The sequence below is a fragment of the Schistocerca cancellata genome, chromosome 1, assembly GCF_023864275.1.
Source record: "Schistocerca cancellata isolate TAMUIC-IGC-003103 chromosome 1, iqSchCanc2.1, whole genome shotgun sequence".
Taxonomy (NCBI): Eukaryota; Metazoa; Arthropoda; class Insecta; order Orthoptera; family Acrididae; genus Schistocerca; species Schistocerca cancellata.
This window is the reverse complement of record NC_064626.1, coordinates 182,814,973-182,840,118: the sequence shown is the minus strand read 5'-3', so window position 1 is coordinate 182,840,118 and position 25,146 is coordinate 182,814,973. Positions and strand designations below refer to the sequence as shown.

The following is a 25,146-nucleotide window of genomic DNA, read 5'->3' as shown; positions in this document are numbered from 1 at the left end:
TAATGAGTGCTATCGATAGGGCATGTCAAATTGAGTCCATATTTTTAGATTTCTAGAAGGCTTTTGACACCATGCTTCGCAAGCGACTTCTAACCAAATTTCATGCATATGGGCTATGACACAATTCTGCGACTGGATTCGTGATGATTTTTTTCTGAAAAATCACAGTTCATAGTAACTGACGAAGAGTCGTGGAGTGAAACAGAAATAATATCTTGTTTCAAATGGCTGTGAGCACTATGGGACTTAACATCTGAGGTCATCTGTCCCCTAGAACTTGGAACTACTTAAACCTAACTAACCTAAGGACATCACACACATCAGTGCCCGAGGCAGGAGTCGAACCTGCAATCGCAGCGGTCGCGTGGTTCCAGACTGAAGTACCGAGCGAGGTGGCGCAGTGGTTAGCACACTGGATTCGCATTCGGGAGGACGACGGTTCAATCCCGTCTCCGGCCACTCTGATTTAGGTTTTCCGTTATTTCCCTAAATCGCTTCAGGCAAATGCCGGGATGGTTCCTTTGAAAGGGCACGGCCGATTTCCTTCCCCGTACTTCCCTCACCCGAGCTTGCGCTCCGTCTCTAATGACCTCTTTGTCGACGGGACGTTAAACACTCATCTCCTCCTCCTCCTCCTCCTCCAGACTGAAGTGCCTAGAGCCGCTCGGCCACCACGGCCGACATTTTGTGTTCCCTATAGGGCGTATGCTGCTCCTGATCTACATAAACAATTTAGGAGATAATCTAAGCCACCCTCTTTGATTTTCTGCGGATGGTGCCGGCGTTTACCGTCTAGTAAACTCACCAGATGAACAAAATGAAGTGCAGAATGATTTAGACAAGACATCTGTGTGGTGCGAAAAGTGGAATTGACTCTAAATAATGATTCCACATGAGTTCTAAAAGAAATCTGCTAAATTTCTCTTACACTTTAAATCACACAGATCTAAAGGCCGTAAATTCAGTCCAGAGACTGGTTGGATACAGGTCTCTCCATGCTGCTCTATCCTGTGCAAGCTTCTTCATCTCCGAGTAACTACTGCAACCTACACCCTTCTGAATATGCTTAGTGTATTCATCGCTTGGCCTCCCTCTACGATTTTTACCCCCCACGCTTCCCTCCAGAACTAAATTGGTGATCCCTTGATGCCTCAGAACGTGTCCTGCCAACCGATCCCTTCTTCTAGTCAAGTTGTGCCACAAATTCGTTAGGGATTACAATTACAGTAACCTAAATTGGAACTATCACGTAGATATGTTGTGGGGAAAGGAAATCAAAGACTGCAATATATTGGCAGAACATTTAGAAAACGCAACAGGACTACTAAAGAGACTACGTACACCACGCTTGTCCACCCTCTTCTGGAGTGCTGCAGTGGAGTGTGGGATCCACATCAGAGCGTCTGATGGAGGACATCGAAAAAGTTCAAAGAAGGGCGGCTCGTTTTGTATTAACGCGAAATAATGGAGAGAGTGCCACGCATATGATACATGAATTGGGATGGCATTTTATATTACGACGGAATCTTCTCAGGATATTTCGATCACCTATGTACGGAGAAATGGGCATCACAATAAAATCAGAAAAAAAATCAGAGCTGACATGGAAACATTTAAGCGCTCGTTTTTCCACACGCCGTTCGAGAGTGTTGGAACGGTGGAGAAATACCTTGAAAGTGATTCAATGAACTCTCTTCCAGGCACTCAACTGTGAACTGGAGAGTAATCACGTAGATGTAGATTGAGATAAATCGGCTTATGTGTCCACCGACCTAGAGCCCACTTGCACAGGTGGGCAAAAGCGAGCAAACAGCTGACACACGGGCAGCCAGACTGGAACCTATGCAACATTTCAGCACTGGCCAAGTGTTAGTACATGCGTAGAATGCACGTCATAGCACCGAATGGCGGGTAGCCTGTATTCACACTATCTGGGTCTGCTGGCAATTGAGCCGAGGAACACTAGAAGTGCCGGAGCCCTATGGGGCAGCGTTGGAACAACCTAACCCAAGGGTTGAGGGAATAAGCTTTTAGGCGAAGGTAAATGAGGAAAGATATTGCTGTGGAATGTAAATGGGTTCAGAAGGATGGGATGTCCTGCACGAAACAAACTGGAGGAGTGATTGTACTTCGTTGTCTAGATGGGTGAATAGTAAAGGGTAGTGATTTTGAAGATATGTTGAGGTGACATTTAGGTGGAATACAGATCCCCAGGGTTATTTTCTGAAGGATATGGGGTCACTAAAAAGCATAGATGTTCAGATGGGTGGTGAAAATGAAAGGGACAGTGTCTTCTACAGCAAGAGTGGGACAGGCAGAATTCTTTGGATGCAGTAATGTGTAAGCTGGGCGGATGAGGACAGTATGTTCTAGTTTAGTCGGAGGACGTTTGGCATTAGTTTTATGGCAGTAGGTGGAATGGGATTAAAAATATTACATACAGGTAGGGCAATGGTTCAAAAGGTGATGGGATTTTCAATGGGAAAAGGTATGGCAGGTTCGACATCGATGTGCTTGGGACTTGGAACAGATAGGTGCAGCATGTCATCGCTCCATGGATTAATAACGTTCTCAACGCTACAGAACTGGACGTGAACAATATTTAACGACAATATATTGATGGCCATTAAGATTGGGACAGCATGCAACGAATTTCGAACTGGTGAAGTGTACTAGATACTTAGATATGCAGGTGCTTAGATATTGAGTGCAACTTGTAACCTCCCCACAAAAAATTGTATATATAATATGATGATTCTAATTTTAGTGTAACCTCCCCACAAAATTATAATAAATAATAATAATGAATATGAATATGAATCTAATTTTAGTATAACCTCAGAACAAAATTGGTTCCCATTTATAACCTCCCTACAGAAATTCATTCACATTTAACCTCCACACAAAATTTGTTACTCATTTAATGTAAGCTCGAAACAGAAAAATTCCTAAACCTCGTAATAAAAAATAAATTCAGTAACCTGGTAAATTTTGGACGACAGCAGTGCTGCGTCATGGCCATGTAAGACCATTCTGAATCAAAAAGCAAAAAAAATTCTTATCTCAATAAAGTCGCCAACTATCTGCTCTTACAATAACCTTTTTCCGGCACAGCTCTGTGCAATGCTGGCCGATACATTTGTCATTTATGAAAGGAAGCAACTGATTTTTCTTTTGCAACAATCGGAATGATCATGGATTGGAGAAATTAGTAAATTCTTTAAATTGAAATGAATGCTCGTACAAAAAAAATACTTTATATCACAAAGATTATTATTAGGACATTTTTAAAACATTTACATCGGAGTTCACATAACATTACTAGATATGCGCGAGGATGCTTTTTACCTTATACAATAATACTCAGGCTCCGGCATCGCTGCACCGCGACCGACCAGCCAACACGATACACCAGACCAGACCAGAGCAGACTCCACACAAGCGCAGACTAGCAACTACTTACTGCTACAGCTACACAGTTACTACTCAGTCAACACTGCTCTCTGGTCAGCGATTCTCTTGTACCTTGCATATCGCAGGCGGCGCATGAGCAATACATCGAAATTACATCTGCTCGGACCTCTTACATAAAATTACATCTGTATTACATCTGCTCGGACCTCTTACAAACTGCAGAAAATAATTGTGATCGATATCATCCATGTTCTGTATATAAGGGAAAAGGAAATATGGCACGACAGGTTTCTAATACAGGAATCGTATTTAACGATGTCGTGTTGTCTAACGTATACAAGTGAAATACCCAGCACATGTCGGAATTCAACAGACGAGAATCGTGGTTCATCGAGACTGCGGTTTATTATTCCACGGTATTTCTACTCGTGTTGGAAGGGATCCTACGATTGTCATACGAATATTCAATCGGCGCGTTATTAATTGTGCCATGCAGTACCACACAGGCCCCACGGTACTAGCGCCCGACGGGACAGAAATGTTCGCTCAGCTGATCATACAGCCACATCACGTACCTTGAGGGGCATTGAACTTAGTGTGATAATGTCTTGGGCACAATGAAATGTCACCCTGTCGAGCACTGTTGCTGCCTTCCCTACTATTCTTTTACGTCCTGAATTATTTGTTGGATGTATTCCAATCTCTGTCTCCTTCTTAAGCTTTTATCGTCTACAGCTCCCTCTAGTCCCATGGAAGTTATTCCGTGATGTCTAAATAGACGTCCCATCATCCTATCCTTTCTTCTTGTCAGTGCTTTCCAAACATTCCTTTCCTGGCCGATTCTGTGGAGGACCTCCTCATTCCTTATCAGCCCACCTGATTTTCAACCATTCCTCTGCAGCACCACATCTTAAACGCTTCGATTATCTTCTCTTCCGGTTTTCCAACAGGTCGTGTTTCAATACCATACAATGTTGTGCTCTAAACGTACGTTTTCATAAATATCTTCCTCAAATTAAGTTTTACATCTTAGGAATGTCCTTTTCAGGGATGTCCTTTTCACCAGTGCCAGTCTGCTTTTTACGTCCTCTTTGCTCCTTTCATGATTGGTTATTTTGCTGCCTAGGTAGCAGAATGCCTTAACTTCATGTACTTCGTGATCATCAATTCTGATGTAGATGGAGATGAATCCGCTTATGTGTCCACCGGCGGGCTGCCTTGAGCTCACCTGCACAGTTGGGCTAAAGTGAGCTTCTCGGTATATTCATTTCTACTACTTTACATTAATTCCGTCTTTCTTCCATTTACTCTCAATCCATATTTTGTTCTTATTAAACTATTCAGTCCATCCAACAGATCCTGCAATTCTTCTTCTCTTTCACTGAGGATAGCAATATCTCAGGTATCTGATCACTTATACCCTTTCACCTTAAATTTTAATCCCATTCTTGAGCCTTTCTTTGTTTCTTTCATTGCTTCTTCGACGTATGGATTGAGCAGTAGTTGTTTTTTCTTGGTTCTTGTATATATTGTATATTACCCGTTTTTCCCTATAGCTTAGCCATATTTTTCTCAGATTTTAGAACATCTTACGCCAGTTTTTACTGTCGAACTCTTTCGTAACTATTTGTAAAACTTCACAATCTACATATGTGTGGTTTCTTCAGGGACGCTGGACATGGATTAAAGTAGATTCAACATTTGGCGAACATCTTTTAACAGGAAAATACACATAGGTTGCAGATTCTTACGCTCTACTTACTGTTAAGAAAAATAGAAATATGACCCTCATGGAAAAACTTGAAATCAATAAACATATGACCCAGGATGCTAACTTATCATTAAATGACCAAACCCGATTTCCTCCTCCTCCGCTGGCCGGAGTGGCCGAGCGGTTCTAGGCGCTACAGTATGGAACCGCGCGAAAACTACGATCGCAAATTTCTAGCCTGGAACGCCTCTAGCAGACATCTCATTCGATCCACGTATACCGCGTCACGGTAATTCACACTTAGTGATTTGAACCAGTGCTGTACTGTATATTCTGCTGGCGCCAGTATTTCGGGATGACGCCGTGGCAGTGGGAATCGCGAGAATCCGGCAGCACCGGCTCGGTCTCCTCTTGCACAGGTTCGCCAGCAGAGAGCCGCGGCGTGCCGGGCCGCATCGTGACGCTGTCCCTGCTGGTGACGGTGATGTTCCTGTACACCTCCTACTCGGCCAGCATCGTGGTGCTGCTGCAGTCCACCACCACCTCCATCCGGACGCTCGCCGACCTGCTCTACAGCCCGCTCGGGCTCGGCGTCCACGACATCGTCTACAACAGGCACTTCTTCCCGGTAATAAGGCGATGAAAGTAAACCAGGAGTTTCTGTCAATTTCAGTATTGATGTTTTACGAAATAAATGGCAAAGCATTATAGCAACCATCACAGTATCAAAACTGTACTGGGGACACTTTTTCCGTGAGGTGTTGGAATGCCCGTCCAGGAATAGCGGCCCATTCCTCCTCAAGAACCGAAACCAGAAAAAGAATTGATGTAGGACGATAAGATTTGGACTGAAGTCAACATTCTAACTCATCCCGAAGGTATCCCACGTGCTCCTAGCGTATTTGTAAGTTCTCGGGAGTCCAGCAGGGTCATCTCGTAATGACTCCATGGCCATACTATGGACTACAACAACACTAAAATACTTAGGCAATCTTCCTCCTTCTGGGACTGCGTGACTAAAGAGGTCTTTGAAATCAGGGTCCAAAACAAAGATAGTGGCCTACAATTGAGTCAGACGTGGAACCCTGCACTGAACCTAGAAAAAGAAAAGCCTTTCCGAACAGTGAGGTCCGTATCCGACAGCGATAGCACGTACACTGCAATCAGGAGTTGAGAGCCGAGGGCAGCTATCCAGACCACCGCCACCATCCATGTCGGGCGCCTCGAGGACAGCACTAGGAGCGGAGTGGCGGAGGGGCTAACGGCCAGCATACATAGGACGCCGACAGGAGAGGAGCAGCAGTCATCAGGAACCACCTGACGATGGCAATAAGATTTTTTGCCGAATTATTATCGCGTAATAGCAGACTAGCACCGGCAAAAAGGACATTCCTTGCCAGGAGAAGTCTACTAGTATCTAACCTAAGTCTTAATTTGAGGAAGAAATTTATGACAATGTACGTTTGGAGCACAGCATTGTACGGTAGTGAAACATGGCCTCTGGGAAAACTCGAAAATTAGAGAGTCGAATAAATCGAGATGTAGTGCTACAGAAAATGTACAAAATTAGGTGGTCTGATGACGTAAGGAGTGAGGCGGTTCCCCGCAGATTCGACGAGGAAAGGGTGAATGGAAAACACAAGAAAGGATAGGACAAAACGACATATGTTGAGACATCAGCTAACAACTTCCACAGTAGTAAGGGACCTGTAGAGGGTAAAAACTGTGGAGAAATACAGGGATTGGAATACATGCAGCAATAACTGAGGATGTAGGTTGGAAGCACATGTGAGGGATTCGCGGCGGGCCGCAGCAAACCACTCAGAAGTATGATAACTCAAAAACCAATCTCTCAGCCAGAATTCTACAAGTCATCCCGAAGGTGTTCCGTTGCGTTCAGGTCGGGAGTCTAGACGGGCCATTCCATTTCAGGAATGTTATTGTCGACAAACCATTTCCTAGGGTGCACTGTGATCCGGATACAAGCAGTCATCGTCTCCGAACTGTTCCTCTACTGTATACATTACACAATGCTGTAACATCTGCTCTTCTCCAAATTTAGCCTTTCTTCAGCACATTAAGGAGAGTACAGTAACCACTTCCTCCGTATTTCACTGCTAACGCTATACATGATAGCAGGTAACATCCTATAGGCATACTCCAAGTCCAAACACTTCCATCGGATTGCTACAGGTTACAGCGTGATTTATCACAGGTCCGCTTACAGTCACCCAACGTCCAGCAGCGTCGCCGGCCGGTGTGGCCGAGCGGTTCTAGGCGCTTCAGTCTGGAACCGCGCGACCGCTACGGTCTCAGGTTCGAATGCTGCCTCGGGCATGGATGTGTCTGATGCCCTTAGGTTACTTAGGTTTACGTAGTTCTAAGTGAAGGGGACTAATGACCTCAGATATTAAGCCCCATAGTGCTCAGAGCGATTTGAATCGTTCTTGAACCAGCAGCATCGCTCTTTATACGATCCCAAACGTCGCTAGCGTTGGCTACAAAAATGTGTGGGTTATGAGGAACAGCACGATCATTGTACTCCCTTCTTTCTACCTCCCTAAGAACAGACATTGTGCTAGTTAGACTGCGCCTAGTATTTTGAAACTCACGAATGAATCCTTCCGCTGATTTCGTGCGACGTTTTACGAGGGATGTTCAATGAAGAATGATCATAATTTTTTTATGGTCATGACTTCTCGCGCTAAAGTTTAATCTTATGATATTCTGTTAGCTTAATGTGCAACAAACACGCCGTACTAGTTTCATTGTTGACACTCCTTGTTCCCGCCTGTCAGACGCAGGCAGGGTCAGAGGTGTTCAGTATCGCCTACTGCTGCAACGGAGGTAACACGCGAGGAACAAAATGCGTCTTTGAAATTCTGCTTTTGTCTCAATAACACTTCAGCTGAGGCCTATACAATGTTATAGAGAGTCTGTTCTTCCCTACAGCACAGCTGGAAGGTTGTTTAAAATGCTTGAAGAGGGGAGACAATCAGTTTCAAAGGAAGGTGAACCCGGTGCTCCAGTTACTGCTCTTACGGAAGAAAACATCAACACTACTGCCGTCATTATGAGAGAGGATCGACGAATTACCTCCTGAAATACTGAACATTTCATTGGGTGCCACCCACACGTGGGTAACAGAAAAATTACATATGATACGTGTTTGTTTGCCAACGGCCTTGCCGTAGTGGTAACACCGGTTCCCGTCAGTACCCCGAGGTTAAGCGCTGTCGGGCTGGGCTAGCACTTGGATGGGTGACCATCCAGTCTGCCGAGCGCTGTTGGCAAGCGGGGTGCACTCAGCCCTTGTGAGGCAAACTGAGGAGCTACTTGACTGAGAAGTAGCGGCTCCGATCTCGGAAACTGACATACGGCCGGGAGAACGGTGTGCTGACCACATGCCCCTCCATATCAACATCCAGTGACGCCCGTCGTCTGAGGATGACACGGTGGCCGGTCGGTACCGTTGTCCCTTCACGGTCTGTTCGGGAGGAGTTCCGTTTAGTTTTACGTGTTTGTGTGTGGTGGGTATCAAGACTGTTGATTCCCAAACAAAAGGACATTAGCGTGCAGGTCTGTATACAGTTATAGCTGATGTTAGAGGAATATCCGGAGTTTCTTTCAAATGTAGTCACTACTGATGAAACTTGGCTAAATAATTTGGATCCTTAGAGCAAACAGCAAAACTCAGTGGGGAAATCTCCATCACCAACCCCCATGAAGCAAAAGTGGTTGCTTCTGCTGGGAAAGTTATAGTCCTCATTCTTTGATAGTCATGTAATGGTTTATCAGAATGTTGTACTTGCGCACACATCAGTAACTGGATAATACTACAGGGATGTCCGGAAAACATTGCAAGTCCATATCAGGCGCACAAGACCACATTTCCATGAAGCGCGCTGGATGCTGCACCACGATAATGCGCGGCCGCATATTACCAGTGTTGTTGCTGAATACCTTGCAAAAATCAATGTCAAGTGCATCCCTCACCCTAACTATACTCCGCATTTAGCTTCATGTGACTTTTTTTATTCCCTAACGCGAAGAAACGCCTTCGTGGGAGGCATTATCAATCATCAGAAGCAGTGGTGAAGGCTGCGGAGCCGATTTTGAAGGACCTCTCAAAAAATGGTTTCCAGCATGTATTTGATGACTGGCAGTAACGCTGGGACAATTGCATCGCATTCATGGGAGACTCCTTTGAGAAGGACCATCAAAATTATGAGGATGAGTAAAGGTATGTTGTCAAAAAAATTATGATCATTCTTTATTGAACAGCCCGCGCACCTGCGCTCCAGTAAATGAGATCTGCCTAGTCTTAAATTAGCTGTGACTGCCTCTCCATTTCGGCCAGATAGTTAACTGTGGATTTAGTCAGTTTTGATATCTAGTGGTCAATAGTGCATATAATGTATATTGTTTGCGTATCACGTCGTATCTTATCAGTATGGCAATGTCATTAATGCAGCTGGGGCGCTATTGATGCAACATTACATGATACATAAGAAATATATGAACGTTTATGTTGGGGTGATGGTTGTTAACCGAAACCAGTAGTTATAATGCAGGACATACAGATAGCTCAGTGGCAATCATTTCATAAACTACTTAACAGCTGTTGGCAGTCGCCTTCAGCATTTAAGTATATGACGTAGGAGAAACAACATCTCTTGAAATGTACAACAATGATTTTGAACACAGTTTCAGCTGTGGAATGGTCGTTCAGTGGTGATCTTGCTACAGCTTAAAGGTTTCCAACAAGGAGAGATCGACGAAATACAGAAACTACTGAATACCATAGGAAAAGTTTAAATTTTAGGGTAGTCTATTGTATTTTTTAACGTAAGATAGTGCGAAATGAATAACGAAATCCATGAAGTAAATGATTTTGGATTAAGGTATGCAGAGTGCTTGGAAAAGTGTGACATATTTCTACAGGAGGTATCGGTCAAAAGTAGAACAAAAGTTCCTATAGTGATATGTCCGGAAACCAATACCTTTTGAGATATTGACCAATCTTTTCACTCCTTCCTATGTGTTCCGTAGAAGCAGACACAGCAGGCAGTGATACATGTGGATGCCATTCATCTTGTGACGCATCATTTCGCCCGACTGAATCAACCACGCCCTCTTCCAAATACGCCTCCCTCCATTCGGAAGTGTCATATGCATCGGTCACAAGCGCCTATACCGTCCGCACATTACCGATGTGTTGGACATACACCAATGCCCTTAAATGTTCCCTTATCAGAAATTCAACGGATTCAGTTCTTGTGAACTGGGAGGCTATGCTGGAGGACCTGGTACTGGTGTATTGTACGTCTAAGCCATCGACAACGTGCAAATGTTATAGGAGCGTGTGACCAATGCATATGTTTCTCGACTTTCGTTCAGCAGCAAAATATAGCCAGTTGGAATAGTATTAGTTTCCTCCCAAGAACTTCTTCGTTTGGTGTTAGGAACAAACACGAGTGCAAACTGGTTGTTGGAACTCTTGAACGTACCAGCCACAAGGAATGAGCCACAGTTTGACAAACGTAAGAGTCTCTTTTCGCTGACAGACCGCAACGTTGTCTCATTCGGTCCTCTGTTGTCATCTACAAATAAAAAATTTGCTCCCATCATTCATAACTAAATAATTTCTTCAAATAATATTGCTCCAGAATCGGTCGTATCTTGCTAGGTCCCACTTATTTTCTCCTAATACCATTCAGCTAGTGACTCGCACTTCTGCGTGATGATAACGGTGTTACTAATCTGTAACCTCGTTTGTAGAGCTGCCCTACGTCTTCAAACGATTTGGCAAAATTGTAGTATCATTTTTTGCGCTTGCAGGATGTTTTCGCACTTCATTTGTTGTTTCGCCTGTAATTCAAGCATGGTCATCGTCGCCTGAACCATTATTATTTTTTGTTGCTGTCTTCCTCTGAATTTATTCTTTATAACCTTCACACAAATCCAGTAAGTTTTATCATCATTGTTGACATAGTCCGCTATATACTGATGCCCTTTGTAAACCAATTAAGGCTTCCCTTTGGTTAACAAACATGGAGTCCATCAGAACAGTTGTACGCAGCGACTGTAGTATATTTCAAGAAGAAGAATTCAGCAATTATTCGCAAATCAAATATGTATTTTGTTACAGATCAAGATTTCAGATGAATAGCCATCCTCAGTGCTAAAAACTACAGGAAATACACGGTAATCAGTAACTGAGGTGTAAAATAAAACCACATAGTACAATAATAGTGACAGCATATTAAATAAGGTAGCAAATGAACTAGAAGAAAGGGAATACAAACGTCTAAAAAAATGAAATTGACAGGAAGTTAACAGTGACTAAACAGGAATGACTAGAAGATAATTGTTAGGGTTTAGAAGTATGTAGCACTAGGGAAAAGATGTATACCGCCAACAGGAAAATTAAAGAGGCCTTTGCAGAAAACAGAAGCAGCAGTATGAAGATACAGAGCTCAGCTGGAAATCTAGTCCTAAGCAAAGACAACTGAAAGATGGGAGTATATAGAGGATCGACACAAGGGAGATGAATTTCAAGATGATATTATAGAAATGGAAGAGGACGTAGATGAAGATGAGATGGGAGACACGATACTGCGATAAGAATTTGACAGAGTACTGAAAGACATAAGTCGAAACAAGGCTCCAGGAGCAGATGACATACCGCCAGAACTACTAATAGCTTAGGGAGAGCCAGCCACGACAAAGCTGTTCCATCTGTAGTGCAAGATGTATGAGACAGACGAAATACCGCCAGACTTCAAGAAAATGCCAAAGAAAGCAGGTGCTTATAAGTGTGAACAGCACCAAACTATCAGCTTAATATGTCATTGTTGGGAAATAGTAACACCAGTTATTTAGAGAAAGATGAAAAAACCGGTGGAAGCCAACCTCGGGGAAGATCAGTTTGGATTCCGGAGAAATGTAGGGACACGCGAGGCAATACTGACCATTCGACTTATCTTAGAATACAGCTGAAAAATAAGTAAGGCATTAAATTGTGTTACAAGCAGCACCATGGTGACGCTAATCGGCAACCATGTCGTCAGGCAACATACAAATGGCAGCAAGGCAAACTTTCAGTTCCGGTGTGCAAGCTAAAATTTAACCCAAGTTCTATCGTGATTCATGTAGAAGGCACACTAGTACTCAACCTGACACAAAAAGTGCAGCAGCCAGAAGGAGAAGAGGAATTGAAATTGAATTTCACGGGTTGAGAGGATATGTGACGTTATTTTGGTGATAACAAAATCGAGCCAAATTTACCAAGGGCTTGGCCGTATGAACCCTCTTACGAATATGAAGTTGCGGCAGCTCTAGCCCGTATGCATAAACTGATTCGGGTGGTAAGTGTGTCATAAAGCCCACAAAAGCCTCTGTATCCATTTCCATGCTGTAACTGGTCCTTGATATATGGAATATAGACACAGGGACAGAGTTGATCTCTGTACTGGCCCCACACATGTTTTGTCACTATCATATCAGGAGATCTCGCTGGCCACACTACCACCTCATCAGTACATAGAGACAGCTGCCATTTGTTGACGACCATTTTCTTGCTGAAATATGGCTACACAATATTGCTACATGAGAAGCTACACACGAGGAGGCGTTGTGCCATCAGAATCCTGCCAACCACCCTACCAGCCGTGACCTGAAATGATAAGCAGAGGGGTGGAACACCGGTTCGTCGTTGAACACAATGCGACGCCTTCGTCAGTATTTCACGCTTCCCGCTCGCGGCTCCACTCCAAACGAAGTCGTTTGCGTTGTGGTGTTAACGGCAGCTTATGCGTAGGTCGGTAACTCCCTAGTGTGGTAGCTGCTAGTCGCCGACCAATAGTGCAGGACGACACAGAGTGTTGCTCGGAGTTTCCATGATGCTAGTCCAAGCGGGCGGGTGTAGAAATGAATGTGCGCAATGGAAAATACAGAACGCGAAAATGAAGATTTGGCCCTGTCTGACTACCACCTGAAACAGATCTTAGGAGGTCTTACTGTTAATATTATTTCCTCCTTCTTATTTTTTTAACATACAAATTACAACATAAAACATAAATAAATGATTAGGGGAACTAGTAACTACAAAATGATAAATGTTGTTTATGCTTATACAGATATTGTAGATTAAAACCCCTTTATATATCGTACATGTTTATATATCAATGTCCAACAGACATAAAGAGATATAAATGAATTTCCTAACTAATATTATAGATCAATTGCCCAAACATGCCCTTTTCATGGCTATGCAATCTAATACAAATACGACACATGACTGACATCATCTAGGTACCAAATCAGCCACAAAATGTATATATAAAAACTCATTCAAACATTAGGATGGCAGAAGGCGGTTCTCTGACTACTATAATCTAATACTGTCATCTTCTGCAGACGAGAAACGCCAAGTCCAAGCCACAAGAACGGAGTTTAGATAACGTCTCAACGTGAGTATAGACGGAAGAAGTGCTCTCAATCACTAAACGATGCGTACTTAACGATGACTCCGCACCGAGAGGCGCAGTGGAGAATCGTGTAAGTTCTCAAAAGTACAGTGTCTAATCGTTCACTAACTATCAAACGTCCTGAGACGAAAGACAGCAAGTCCGTCTGCACCAACAAAAGTTGATACGGAGCAGCGACTGTCAAACACGGGCGCTCAAAACGGAAGACCGATTTCTCTCCACTGCTGGCATCCCAGCAAAGCTCAGCTCTCTTCCCTCGTAATTGCAAAAGGCGAATCATATCCTCGAAACCACGGAATATTCTCCCTCTCTATAGACTCTTCCAAACGCCGACCAACCATACTTTAGTCTTTTGTCGTCCAGCGCGGAAAGTTTGCGAGGAAATACCTGTTCCCGTTAATTAGGAATTCATACAATGGTACACTTCTCAGAGTAAAAACCCTCGGAAATAACCCAGCCTGCGTGATTTACGAGGTAACGCTACCTCATTCCTCTCTGTCACGTCCAAGATTTTCAGAGTTTCTGAAGTATTATCCGGTTATCCTTCCGGCCTCGCTACAACACCGGCCAGCCACCAACCTATTGCGCTTCAGCTCTTAGGTGCGCCGACTGTTTGTCTTGGGCTGCTCCCTGTGTTAAGCAGGACCAACACACCTGTGCGGGCTTCTCCACCCAGGGTCTGAGTTACGCCTGCCGTTTCATTTCCACTGGCGTTCCAACCTCTGCTATTATAGGCAATCATTCGTTACGCAGTTTTGATAATAAAGACAATCCATCACCTTTCATGCAATAAGTGTTAACAACTATTGACAAGGTGTACGTGACAATGTCAGTCTTCCTTAAATATTCATATACAGGGTGGCCCATTGATCGTGACTGGGCCAAATATCTCACGAAATAAGCGTCAAATGAAAAACTTTCAAAGAACGAAACTTGTCTAGCTTGAAGGGGGAAACCAGATGGCGCTATGGTTGGCGCGCTAGATGCCGCTGCCGTAAGTCAAACGAATATCAACTGCGTTTTTTTTAATATGAACCCCCATTTTTAATTACATATTCGTGTAGTGCGTAAAGAAATATGAATGTTTTAGTTGGACCACTTTTTTCGCTTTGTGATAGATGGCGCTGTAATAGCCACAAACATATGGCTCACAATTATAGACGAACTGGTGGTAATAGGTAGGTTTTTTAAATTAAAATACAGAAGGTAGGTACGTCTGAACATTTTATTTCGGTTGTTCCAATGTAACACATGTACCTTTGCGAACTTATCATTTCTGAGAACGCATGCTGTTACAGCGTGATTATCTGTAAATACCACATTAATGCAATAAATTCTCAAAATGATGTCCGTCAACCTCAATGCATTTGGCAATTCGTGTAACGACATTCCTCTCAACAGCGAGTAGTTCGCCTTCCGTAATGTTCGCACATACATTGACAATGCGCTGACGCATGTTGTCAGGCGTTGTCGGTGGATCACGATAGCAAATATCCTTCAACTTTCCCCACAGAAATAAATCCGGGAACGTCAGATACGGTGAACGTGCGGGCCATGGTGTAGTGCTTCGACGACCAATCCACCTCTCATGAAATATGCTATTCAATACCGCTTCAACCACACGCGAGCTATGTACCGGACTTCCGTCATGTTGGAAGTACACCGCCATTCTGTCATGCAGTGAAACATCTTGAAGTAACATTGGTAGAACATTACGTAGGAAATCAGCATACATTGTACCATTTAGATTGCCAATGGGGCCAATTATCCTTCCTCCAAAAATGGGTTCAAATGGCTCTGAGCACTATGGGACTTAACTGCTACGGTCATCAGTCCCCTAGAACTTGGAACTACTTAAACCTAACTAACCTAAGGACAGCACACAACACCCAGTCATCACGAGGCAGAGAAAATCCCTGACCCCGCCGGGAATCGAACCCGGGAACCCGGGCGTGGGAAGCGAGAACGCTACCGCACGACCACGAGATGCGGGCTATCCTTCCTTCCATAATGCCGCACCATACATCATATGTTGGAACAATGGAGGTTCCCTCAAGCTATAGAAGATTCCCAGGACTTCATTTTCCAACAGGAAGGAGCTCCCCCCCCCCCCCCCCCCCCCCCGAGGCTTTTCGAATGACTCCCTTCCTCAGAGCTGGATCGGTCGCAAGGGACTTGAGAAACTGGCTCTGCACTTCTGGCCACCGAGATCTCCTGATCTCACACCCTGCGACTATTTCTTATGGAGTTATGTGAAGGAAGCTGTTTACGTCCCGCCTCTACCAACCACTCTGAACGATCTGCTGCCGCGCACTCAGTAAAAGCAGATATGCTTTCGCGTGTGTGGGATGAATTTGGCTACCGCGTGGTAGTTTGCCGTGCAGCCAACTGTGGCCACGCTGAACATTTATAACATTTATCACGTTTCTGATTATTAAATAATTAATATAAACTAATTAAATGTTCAAATGTATGTGAATTCCTAAGGGACCAAACTGCTTAGGTCATCGGTCCCTAGACTTACACGCTACTTAAACTAACTTATGCTACGAACAACACACATATCCATGCCCGAAGCAGGACTCTAACCGCCCCGCTAGGGGTGGGGAGGGGAGGGGCGCAGTCCGTGACACGACAAATTTATTAAATTGGTATCAAACATTATGAAATTGTTTTGAAAGTTACTCTTTTCATTGAAATAAATCTTGTTCATTTTGGATTTGTTTTTGAAAAAATACGAAATTTTCAAAATTGGTCCATTATTTAGAACAACCTTGTATTATTTACACTAGGAAAGCAATTATCTACCTCATCAATAAATTGAGATATGTAGGAATTAGTTAGGACTACTGAAGTGACTCTTCCTTATTTGTGTATAGCTAAAATATTGCACAAAACTGATGAAATTTTATTTCACACTGATGGATTTTCGTTCTGAAATACAATAAACAATTAGCTTCTTCTAATTTGAACAGTTTATATATTTTTATTTTTACGAAATCTAAAATTAAACAATGGCTTAGTAAATGGCAGAAAAAAGCGATATTCGCCCCACAAGCGGATGTTCGAACCGCCCATCCTCCTCCCAAGCGGTTGTTCCCCGGAACGCACTGTATTTGTTCCTATCCAAGTGTTAATCCATCGCCGGCCGAGGTGGCCGAGCGGTTCTAGGCGCTACAGTCTGGAACCACGAGACCTCTACGGTCGCAGATTCGAATCCTGCCTCGGGCATGGATGTGTGTGATGTCCTTAGGTTAGTTAGGTTTAAGTAGTTCTAGGGGACTTATGACCTCAGAAGTTAAGTCCCATAGTGCTCAGAGCCATTTGAACCATTTTGTTAATCTATCAGATTCAAGTAAGCAGAAAGGTTCACCTCGATCTGAGACAATATCCTCACCGTGCAAACCTTCGCCGCCCCGCCGTGTGTCGCAGGCGACAGATGAACCGGTGCGGCGCGCGCTGTACCGGCAGAAGGTGGCGCCTCCGGGCTCCGAACCGCACTTCATGACGCTGGAGGAGGGCGTGCGGCGCATGCGCACCGAGCCGTTCGCCTTCCACTCGGAGCTGAGCCCCGCCTGGCAGCTGGTGCAGGAGACGTTCCGCGAGGAGGAGAAGTGCGGCCTGCAGGCCATCCCATTCCTGCAGCTCATACACCCCTACATCGCCGTGCAGAAGAACGGCGCCTACAAGGAGATGTTCAAGATAGCGTGAGTGTCGCCGCCGCTCTCAACTAAAATCAATCAAAAAAAACTATTGTGCTTCTGATTCTAAATTACAGGACGATTTGGTTCTGAAACTTTATGGCAGATTAAAACTGTGTGCCGCACACTCCGCTGCAGAGTGAAAATCTCATTCGTCTTTGGTTCTGTTTTCTCTGACACTGAACTTTTACAAAGATTAAGCAGGAGAAAAAAATGTTCTTTCTTTTCTTTTTTCAAATACGTAGTACCTTAGTAGGGGAATGGTGACGTGTGTCATCCTACACCACCGACTATCACAGATGAAGTTTTGCAATTGCACCCAGGTGTCGCTGACGTCTTGGCACGATGTTTCGGCAGACAATGATTTAGCCATCTTGAGGCGAAAATTTACATTGGAGAATGTTTACACCAATAGTTTGTGCGGGGGCGTATGTACATGCATCAAAAAAAGTTTTGCATCACCTCGGTTCCGAGAGTTCCGGAACCTCTACAGAAAATTAGAATAGAGCTCAACGTAAACATCACTTATTTTATTGCTCATGAAAATCACACATTGTATGTTGTACCACCATACAGCGAGACCTTCAGAGCTGGTAGCACAGATTCCTGTACATACCGGCACCTCAAATACCCAGTAGCACCTCCTCTTGCATTGATGCATGCCTGTATTCGTCGTGGCATACTATCCACAAGTTCATCAGGGCCTCTTGGTCCAGATTGTCACACTCCTCAACAGCGATTCGGCGTACATCCCTCAGTGTGGTTGGTGGGTCACGTCGTCCATAAACAGCCCTTTTCAATCAACCCCAGGCCTGTTCGATAGGGTTCATGTCTGGAGAACATGCTGGCCACTTTAGTCTAGCGATGTCGTTATCCTGAAGGAAGTCATTCACAAGATATGCACGATAGGGGCCGAATTCTCGTCCATGAAGACGAATGCCTCGCCAATATGCTGCCGATATGGTTGCACGATCTGTCGGAGAATGGATTCGCGTATCGTACAGCTGTATTGGCGCCTTCCAACTACATCTACATCTACATACATACTCCGCAATCCACCATACGGTGGGTGGCGGAGGGTACCTCGTACCACAACTAGCATCTTCTCTCCCTGTTCCACTCCAAAAACAGAACGAGGGTAAAATGACTGCCTATATGCCTCTGTACGAGCCCTAATCTCTCTTATCCTATGTTTGTGGTCTTTCCGCGAAATGTAAGTTGGCGGCAGTAAAATTGTACTGCAGTCAGCCTCAAATGCTGGTTCTCTAAATTTCCTCAGTAGCGATTCACGAAAAGAATGCCTCCTTTCCTCTACAGACTCCCACCCGAGTTCCTGAAGCATTTCCGTAACACTCACATGATGATCAAACCTACCAGTAACAAATCTAGCAGCCCGCCTCTGAATTGCTTCTATGTCCTCCCTCAATCCAGCCTGATAGGGATCCCAAACGCTCGAGCAGCACTCAAGAATAGGCCATATTAGTGTTTTATAAGCGGTCTCCTTTACAGATGAACCACATCTTCCCAAAATTCTACCAATGAACCGAAGACGACTATCCGCCTTCCCCACAACTGCCATTATATGCTTGTCCCACTTCATATCGCTCTGCAATGTTACTCCCAAATATTTAATCGACATGACTGTGTCAAGCGCTACACTACTAATGGAGTATTCAAACGTTACAGGATTCTTTTTCCTATTCATCTGCATTAATTTACATTTATCTATATTTAGAGTTGTAAGATGGCAAGAACTATACCCTTTACATGAAGTCATTAAAGATCACCTAACTCACGTTGAGCGAACAGTAGGGTGGAACAAATATGACTGACAAGGCACAATGCATCTTCTAGAGGGTATAATATGGACGTATTGGAATAATTAATCTCGGGTGATGGTTTTAAAGTAATTCACACGACATGAAAACTTGGTGGAAACACATCGATTTACTGGAGGCTAGTTTATCCCAGGAAAGTGGGCTGGCTGGGGAGCGCCGATGGGAAGCGGCAATAGGCAGCTTAGGGCGGCTCAAGCTCTGAGAAAGCTGTAACGGGGCGTGGCCTCTAGCTGCCTTAAGATGAGCGAGTGGGTGGTTGACCCCATGCTGGTGTACCGGGAAGTAGATGGAGAACTTGTACGCCTGTTGATAAATGTCCGTCATCCCGTTGTCAGTGAAACATGCGAGTAAGCTGTGCAAAGCTACAGTGGAGCGGTCAACAGAGGCCGAAATATGCATGTTCGTGACTGTAGCAACTTCACGCTGAATTCATGGTCCACAGAGTCTGAAGCAAATCAGGTGAAGAGCGACAGAATGAAATATGCCGGCCTCCGATGGGAACATAGGACCAAGAAATTTGAAGTACTGTCCTGGGAGTCAGAATTCTGGAAAAATTGTGTTTTGTGCAGACGTTAACCTTGATGGGTGGCCTGGGAGGAGCTAAATAGCAGAAGTTGAGAGGAAGGGAAATTTTGTGGGAATTTGTTCACTTCCCAGAGCAGGCATTGGTCGGCGCTGAGAAGCGACGCATAATTGATGCGGCTTGCACTGCAGTTGGCGTAAGTGATTTTGCTGGAGGGGAAACCGAGGTGAAGAGCGGACTGGTTTTCCTTCCCAGCTCGCCTAGAGTGCGGACGTGGCGTTCTTTACTCAGCTTGCCTGAGAAAGAGTGAGCATCTCTGCGGTTTAGGACTTAGCAAATGGAACGATTGAGCTTGGAGACGGGAAGTTTTGGTTCAGCTATGTGCTGAGCAAGATAGCTAGGAGTGGATAGACAAGCGCAGCCTTGCAGCACCACGAGGTCGTCCGAAGTCTTCACAACGATGCCGCTCCGCCACGCTGTATTCGGTGATATTGCGCCCACTCCGGCCACTGATTAATTTGTTGGATCACGCTGGCAAAGTTTCCTCGAGGGTTTCATGGGCCGTGTATTGTAGAGTTCTTCTCGCACTTCGCATTACGCCTGGGTCAGTCGATAGGAATTACTTTTGAGTTATCGCGCTTTACTCCACGCAAACGCAATTTACTACCACTGCCTGATAGGAGAGTCTTGTAATGTGATGATTTAAGGTCTGGAGTTAAAATAAATTTTTGCTAATCGACTGCATCTGTTTTCAATGAAGTAGTTGAAATCCCAAGTCACTTTGTTAATTAATTTTATGTTCAACATTTGCATCTGGTGTTCAATAGCTGAATATAACATCAATGTGCACCCCATTTTAATTAAAAGTGATTAATTCTGAATCAATTAATGTCAACACTGCCACACTGTTCAATCAGCAGTCACAGAGCCTTATTATTTTTTTTGCGTTATCCGATATTGCGGCAGTTTTGCACTCTCTGTTGATCTGTTAGTCAATTAGTTGGAGCGAACACACGCCAAAACCAGATAAGTGACAGGTGGGGTGTTACAGAGTTAGCTGCCATTCTTTACGCCAATCACAAATCCTGTCCAAGTCATCATGTATCCTTCTACAGTCACTCAACGACGACACCTTCCCGTACACCACAGCATCATCAGCAAACAGCAAACGTTGCTACTCACCCTATCCAAAAGATCGTTTATGTAGATAGAAAAGAACAGCGGACCTACAACACTTCCCTGGGGCACTCCAGATGATACCCTCGCCTCCGATGAACACTCACCATCGAGGACAACGTACTGGTTTCTATTACCACCTTGCACAATGTAAAATGCGGTCGCGATCGAACCTCAGTATTGACCGTCTAGGCATGGTTGAACTACAGACAACACGAGCCGTGTACCTCCTTCCTGGTGGAATGACTGGAACTGATCGGCTGTCGGACCCCCTCCGGCCAATAGGCGCTGCTCATGCAAGGTCTTTTACATCTTTGGGCGGGTTTAGTGACATCTCTGAATAGTCAAAAGGACTGTGTCTGTGATACAGTATCTACAGTTAACGTCTATCTTCAGGAGTTTTGGGAACCAGGGTGATGCAAAACTTTTTTTGATGTGTGTACTTAGGTTCCTGCATTGTTAGCGCCGTCTGTCGAGTTTAGCTCCCTCTTAGAGTGCTGCTCCATCTGTGGCGTGCAGTAGCATGCATAATAATGATATTGCTTGTATGCCTTCTGTCAGCTTACGGGTCTGATTTGAAATTCAGATGTCAACATAATAACATTAACAGTAACTAGATTTGTCATTAAGTGTAAAACATTGCCTTTCCAAAGAAACTAAGGAAGTCGCCAGGTCCCATGCCTTATTCAGTTCAAAGCCTCCATCCCGATCAATAGGAACTGCCATCAAACGGTAAATGATGACAGCCAAAACAGTTTATAGATTTATTAAAATTTTTGGCCACAGTTTCGGTATACCTAAATATACCTTCATCAGAAGTAAAATACACCCTGCAGTGGAGATTCATAAAACAATTGTGCCAAAGGCGTCGTCAGTAGTTAAAACATCATCTCCGTTTATACAACATAATTATGGACAGAGGGTCGATGCGAACACGGCTTAGCATCAGTACTTCGCCTCACTTCTCCCGAACGCTAGTCCAGTGGCTTGAGCAGTGTGCGCCGCCCTCGGTCGTGGCGCTCGGCTCGCTGACACCTGCTGTGCGTGCCCTGCAGGTACCGGCGCATCTGGGAGTGCGGCCTGCAGCACCGCCAGCTGTCCCGGCTGTACACGACGCGGAAGCCGCGGTGCGCCGCGGGCCGCGGCAGCAGCTTCGTGTCGGTGGGCATCGCCGACTGCTACCCCGCGCTGCTCGTGCCCGTCTACGGCGTCGCCTTCGCCGTCGTCGCCCTCTTGCTCGAGATACTATTCCACCGCAGGTACGTTGCGCCTCCTTGAACAAAACTATGTGAATACTTGCGTAGTGATAACAAAACCAGTCACTGTACTTGAATCCAACATTCCTTTTAGTACATGCTAACAGTTTCGAAACCAGGTGGTTCATCTTCAGGCCTCAAGCATAACCTGCCATCCGCAACCGTTTACTTGCGCAATGAACAGAATAATATACAGCGGGCCAAAACTGTTGTGGATGGCATGCTATGCTTCATCATCATCATCATTTAAGACTGATTATGCCTTTCAGCGTTCAGTCTGGAGCATAGCCCCCCTTATACAGTTCCTCCATGATCCCCTATTCAGTGCTAACATGGGTGCCTCTTCTGATGTTAAACCTATTACTTCAAAATCATTCTTAACCGAATCCAGGTACCTTCCCCTCGCTCTGCCCCGACTCCTCCTACCCTCTACTGCTGAATCCATGAGTCTCTTGGGTAACCTTGCTTCTCCCATGCGTGTAACATGACCCCACCATCTAAGCCTGTTCGCCCTGACTGCTACATCTATAGAGTTCATTCCCAGTTTTTCTTTGATTTCCTCATTGTGGACACCCTCCTGCCAATGTTCCCATCTACTAGTACCTGCAATCATCCTAGCTACTTTCATATCCGTAACCTCAACCTTGTTGATAAGGTAACCTGAATCCACCCAGCTTTCGCTCCCATACAACAAAGTTGGTCGAAAGATTGAACGGTGCACAGATAACTTAGTCTTGGTACTGACTTCCTTCTTGCTGAAGAGAGTAGATCGTAGCTGAGCGCTCACTGCATTAGCTTTGCTACACCTCGCTTCCAGTTCTTTCACTATGTTGCCATCCTGTGAGAATATGCATCCTAAGTACTTGAAACCGTCCACCTGTTCTAACTTTGTTCCTCCTATTTGGCACTCAATCCGTTTATATTTCTTTCCCACTGGCATTACTTTCGTTTTGGACATGCTACTCTTCATACCATACTCCTTACATTTCTGATCTAGCTCTGAAATATTACTTTGCAAACTTTGAATCGAATCTGCCATCACAATTAAGTCATCCGCATATGCAAGATTACTTATTTTGTGTTCACATATCTTAATCTCACCCAGCCAGTCTATTGTTTTCAACATATGATCCATAAATAATATGAACAACAGTGGAGACAGGTTGCAGCCTTGTCTTACCCCTGAAACTACTCTGAACCATGAACTCAATTTACCGTCAACTCTAACTGCTGCCTGACTATCCATGTAAAGACCTTTAATTGCTTGCAAAAGTTTGCCTCTTATTCCATAATCTTGTAGAACAGACAATAACTTCCTCCTAGGAACCCGGTCATATGCCTTTTCTAGATCTATAAAGCATAGATACAATTCCCTGTTCCACTCACAACACTTCTCCATTATTTTCCGTAAGCTAAAGATCTGGTCCTGACAACCTCTAAGAGGCCTAAACCCACACTGATTTTCATCCAATTGGTCCTCAACTAATACTCGCACTTTCCTTTCAACAATACCTGAGAAGATTTTACCCACAACGCTGATTAAAGAGATACCTCTGTAGTTGTTACAATCTTTTCTGTTTCCATGTTTAAAGATTGGTGTGATTACTGCGTTTGTCCAGTCTGATGGAACCTGTCCCAACTCCCAGGCCATTTCAATTATCCTGTGTAGCCATTTAAGACCTGACATTCCACTGTATTTGATGAGTTCCGACTTCATTTCATCCACCCCAGCCGCTTTATTGCACTGCAATCTATTGACCATTTTTTCCACTTCCTCAAATGTGATCCTATTTCCATCATCATTCCTATCCCATTCTACCTCGAAATCTGAAACATTACTTATCGCATTTTCACCTACATTCAGAAACTCTTCAAAATATTCCCTCCATCTGCCCAAGGCATCCACAGGATTCACCAGCAGTTTTCCTGACCTGTCCAAAATACTTGTCATTTCCTTCTTACCTCCCTTTCGAAGACTGCTAATTACACTCCAGAATGGTTTTCCAGCAGCTTGACCCATAGTCTCCAACCTGTTTCCAAAGTCTTCCCACGATTTCTTCTTGGATGCTGCAATTATCTGTTTGGCTTTGTTTCTTTCTTCAACATAACTTTCTGTCTACCTGGGTTCTGGTATGTAGCCATTTTTGATACGCCTTCTTTTTCCTTTTACAGGCTGCCTTGACTGTATCATTCCACCAAGCTGTTTGCTTCATCCTACTTTTACACACTACTGTTCAAAGACATTCATTAGCCACTATGCTTTAGGGCCTGAAATTGACACCACTTGTTGTCGAAACAGGTAGCATGTGCTAAAAAGAATAAAAAGAATAAACGACGTTGGATTCAAATTCAACCACTAGTTTTGTTATCATTATTCAAGTACTTCACGTCCGGCTGCAGTCCCACTTTGCTTGATGGATTACCAGAAGTATGTGAACACTCGTCGAGCTACACCGCTGAGCCAAGTCATTACGACCACCAGCCCACTTGCGTGCCCTAATGTGGAACGCAGTGTAACAGAGATCCCGCGCAGAGTGGATTCGCCAAGTCCTCTCAGGAGATATGTAGCACTAGATGTGTACATTCTGTTCATATACTTCCTGTAAATTATGGGCCGGTGTTTATGGGGTGGAGCTGACACAGGTTGAGATCAGATAGTTCTGGAGACCAAGTCATCAGTATCAGATCACTATCGCGCTCCTCAAAGTCCTGTAGCATAGTTCTGGAAGTCCGATATGCATAGTTATCCTGCTCGAAGATGCCATCACCGTCGGGGAAGACGTCAAACGTGAAGGAATCCAACTTCCCGGCAGATTAAAACTGTGTACCGTACTGAGACTCAGACTCTGGATCTTTAACTTTTTCGGACAAGTGCTCTACCAGCGGAGATACCCAAACAAGAAAAAGGTCAGGCACACCGTTTAAATCTACTAAGAAAGTTTGAAATCATCTCACATTCCGCTGCAGAGTGAAAATTTCATTCTGGAAACATCCCCAGACTGAGGTCAAGCCATTCCTCCAAAATATCCTTTCTA

General features: G+C 44.4%; 1 protein-coding gene across 1 annotated transcript in view; it reads left to right on the top strand.

The window, feature by feature from the left end:
- LOC126162174 (probable glutamate receptor) overlaps positions 1-25,146 on the top strand; it is a 127,697-nt gene that overhangs the window by 89,400 nt on the left and 13,151 nt on the right. The window contains exons 7-9 of the mRNA XM_049918529.1: positions 5,557-5,753; positions 17,050-17,324; positions 21,911-22,114. Coding sequence (XP_049774486.1) covers positions 5,557-5,753; positions 17,050-17,324; positions 21,911-22,114 — 676 coding nt within the window. The remainder of the gene's footprint in view (positions 1-5,556; positions 5,754-17,049; positions 17,325-21,910; positions 22,115-25,146) is intronic.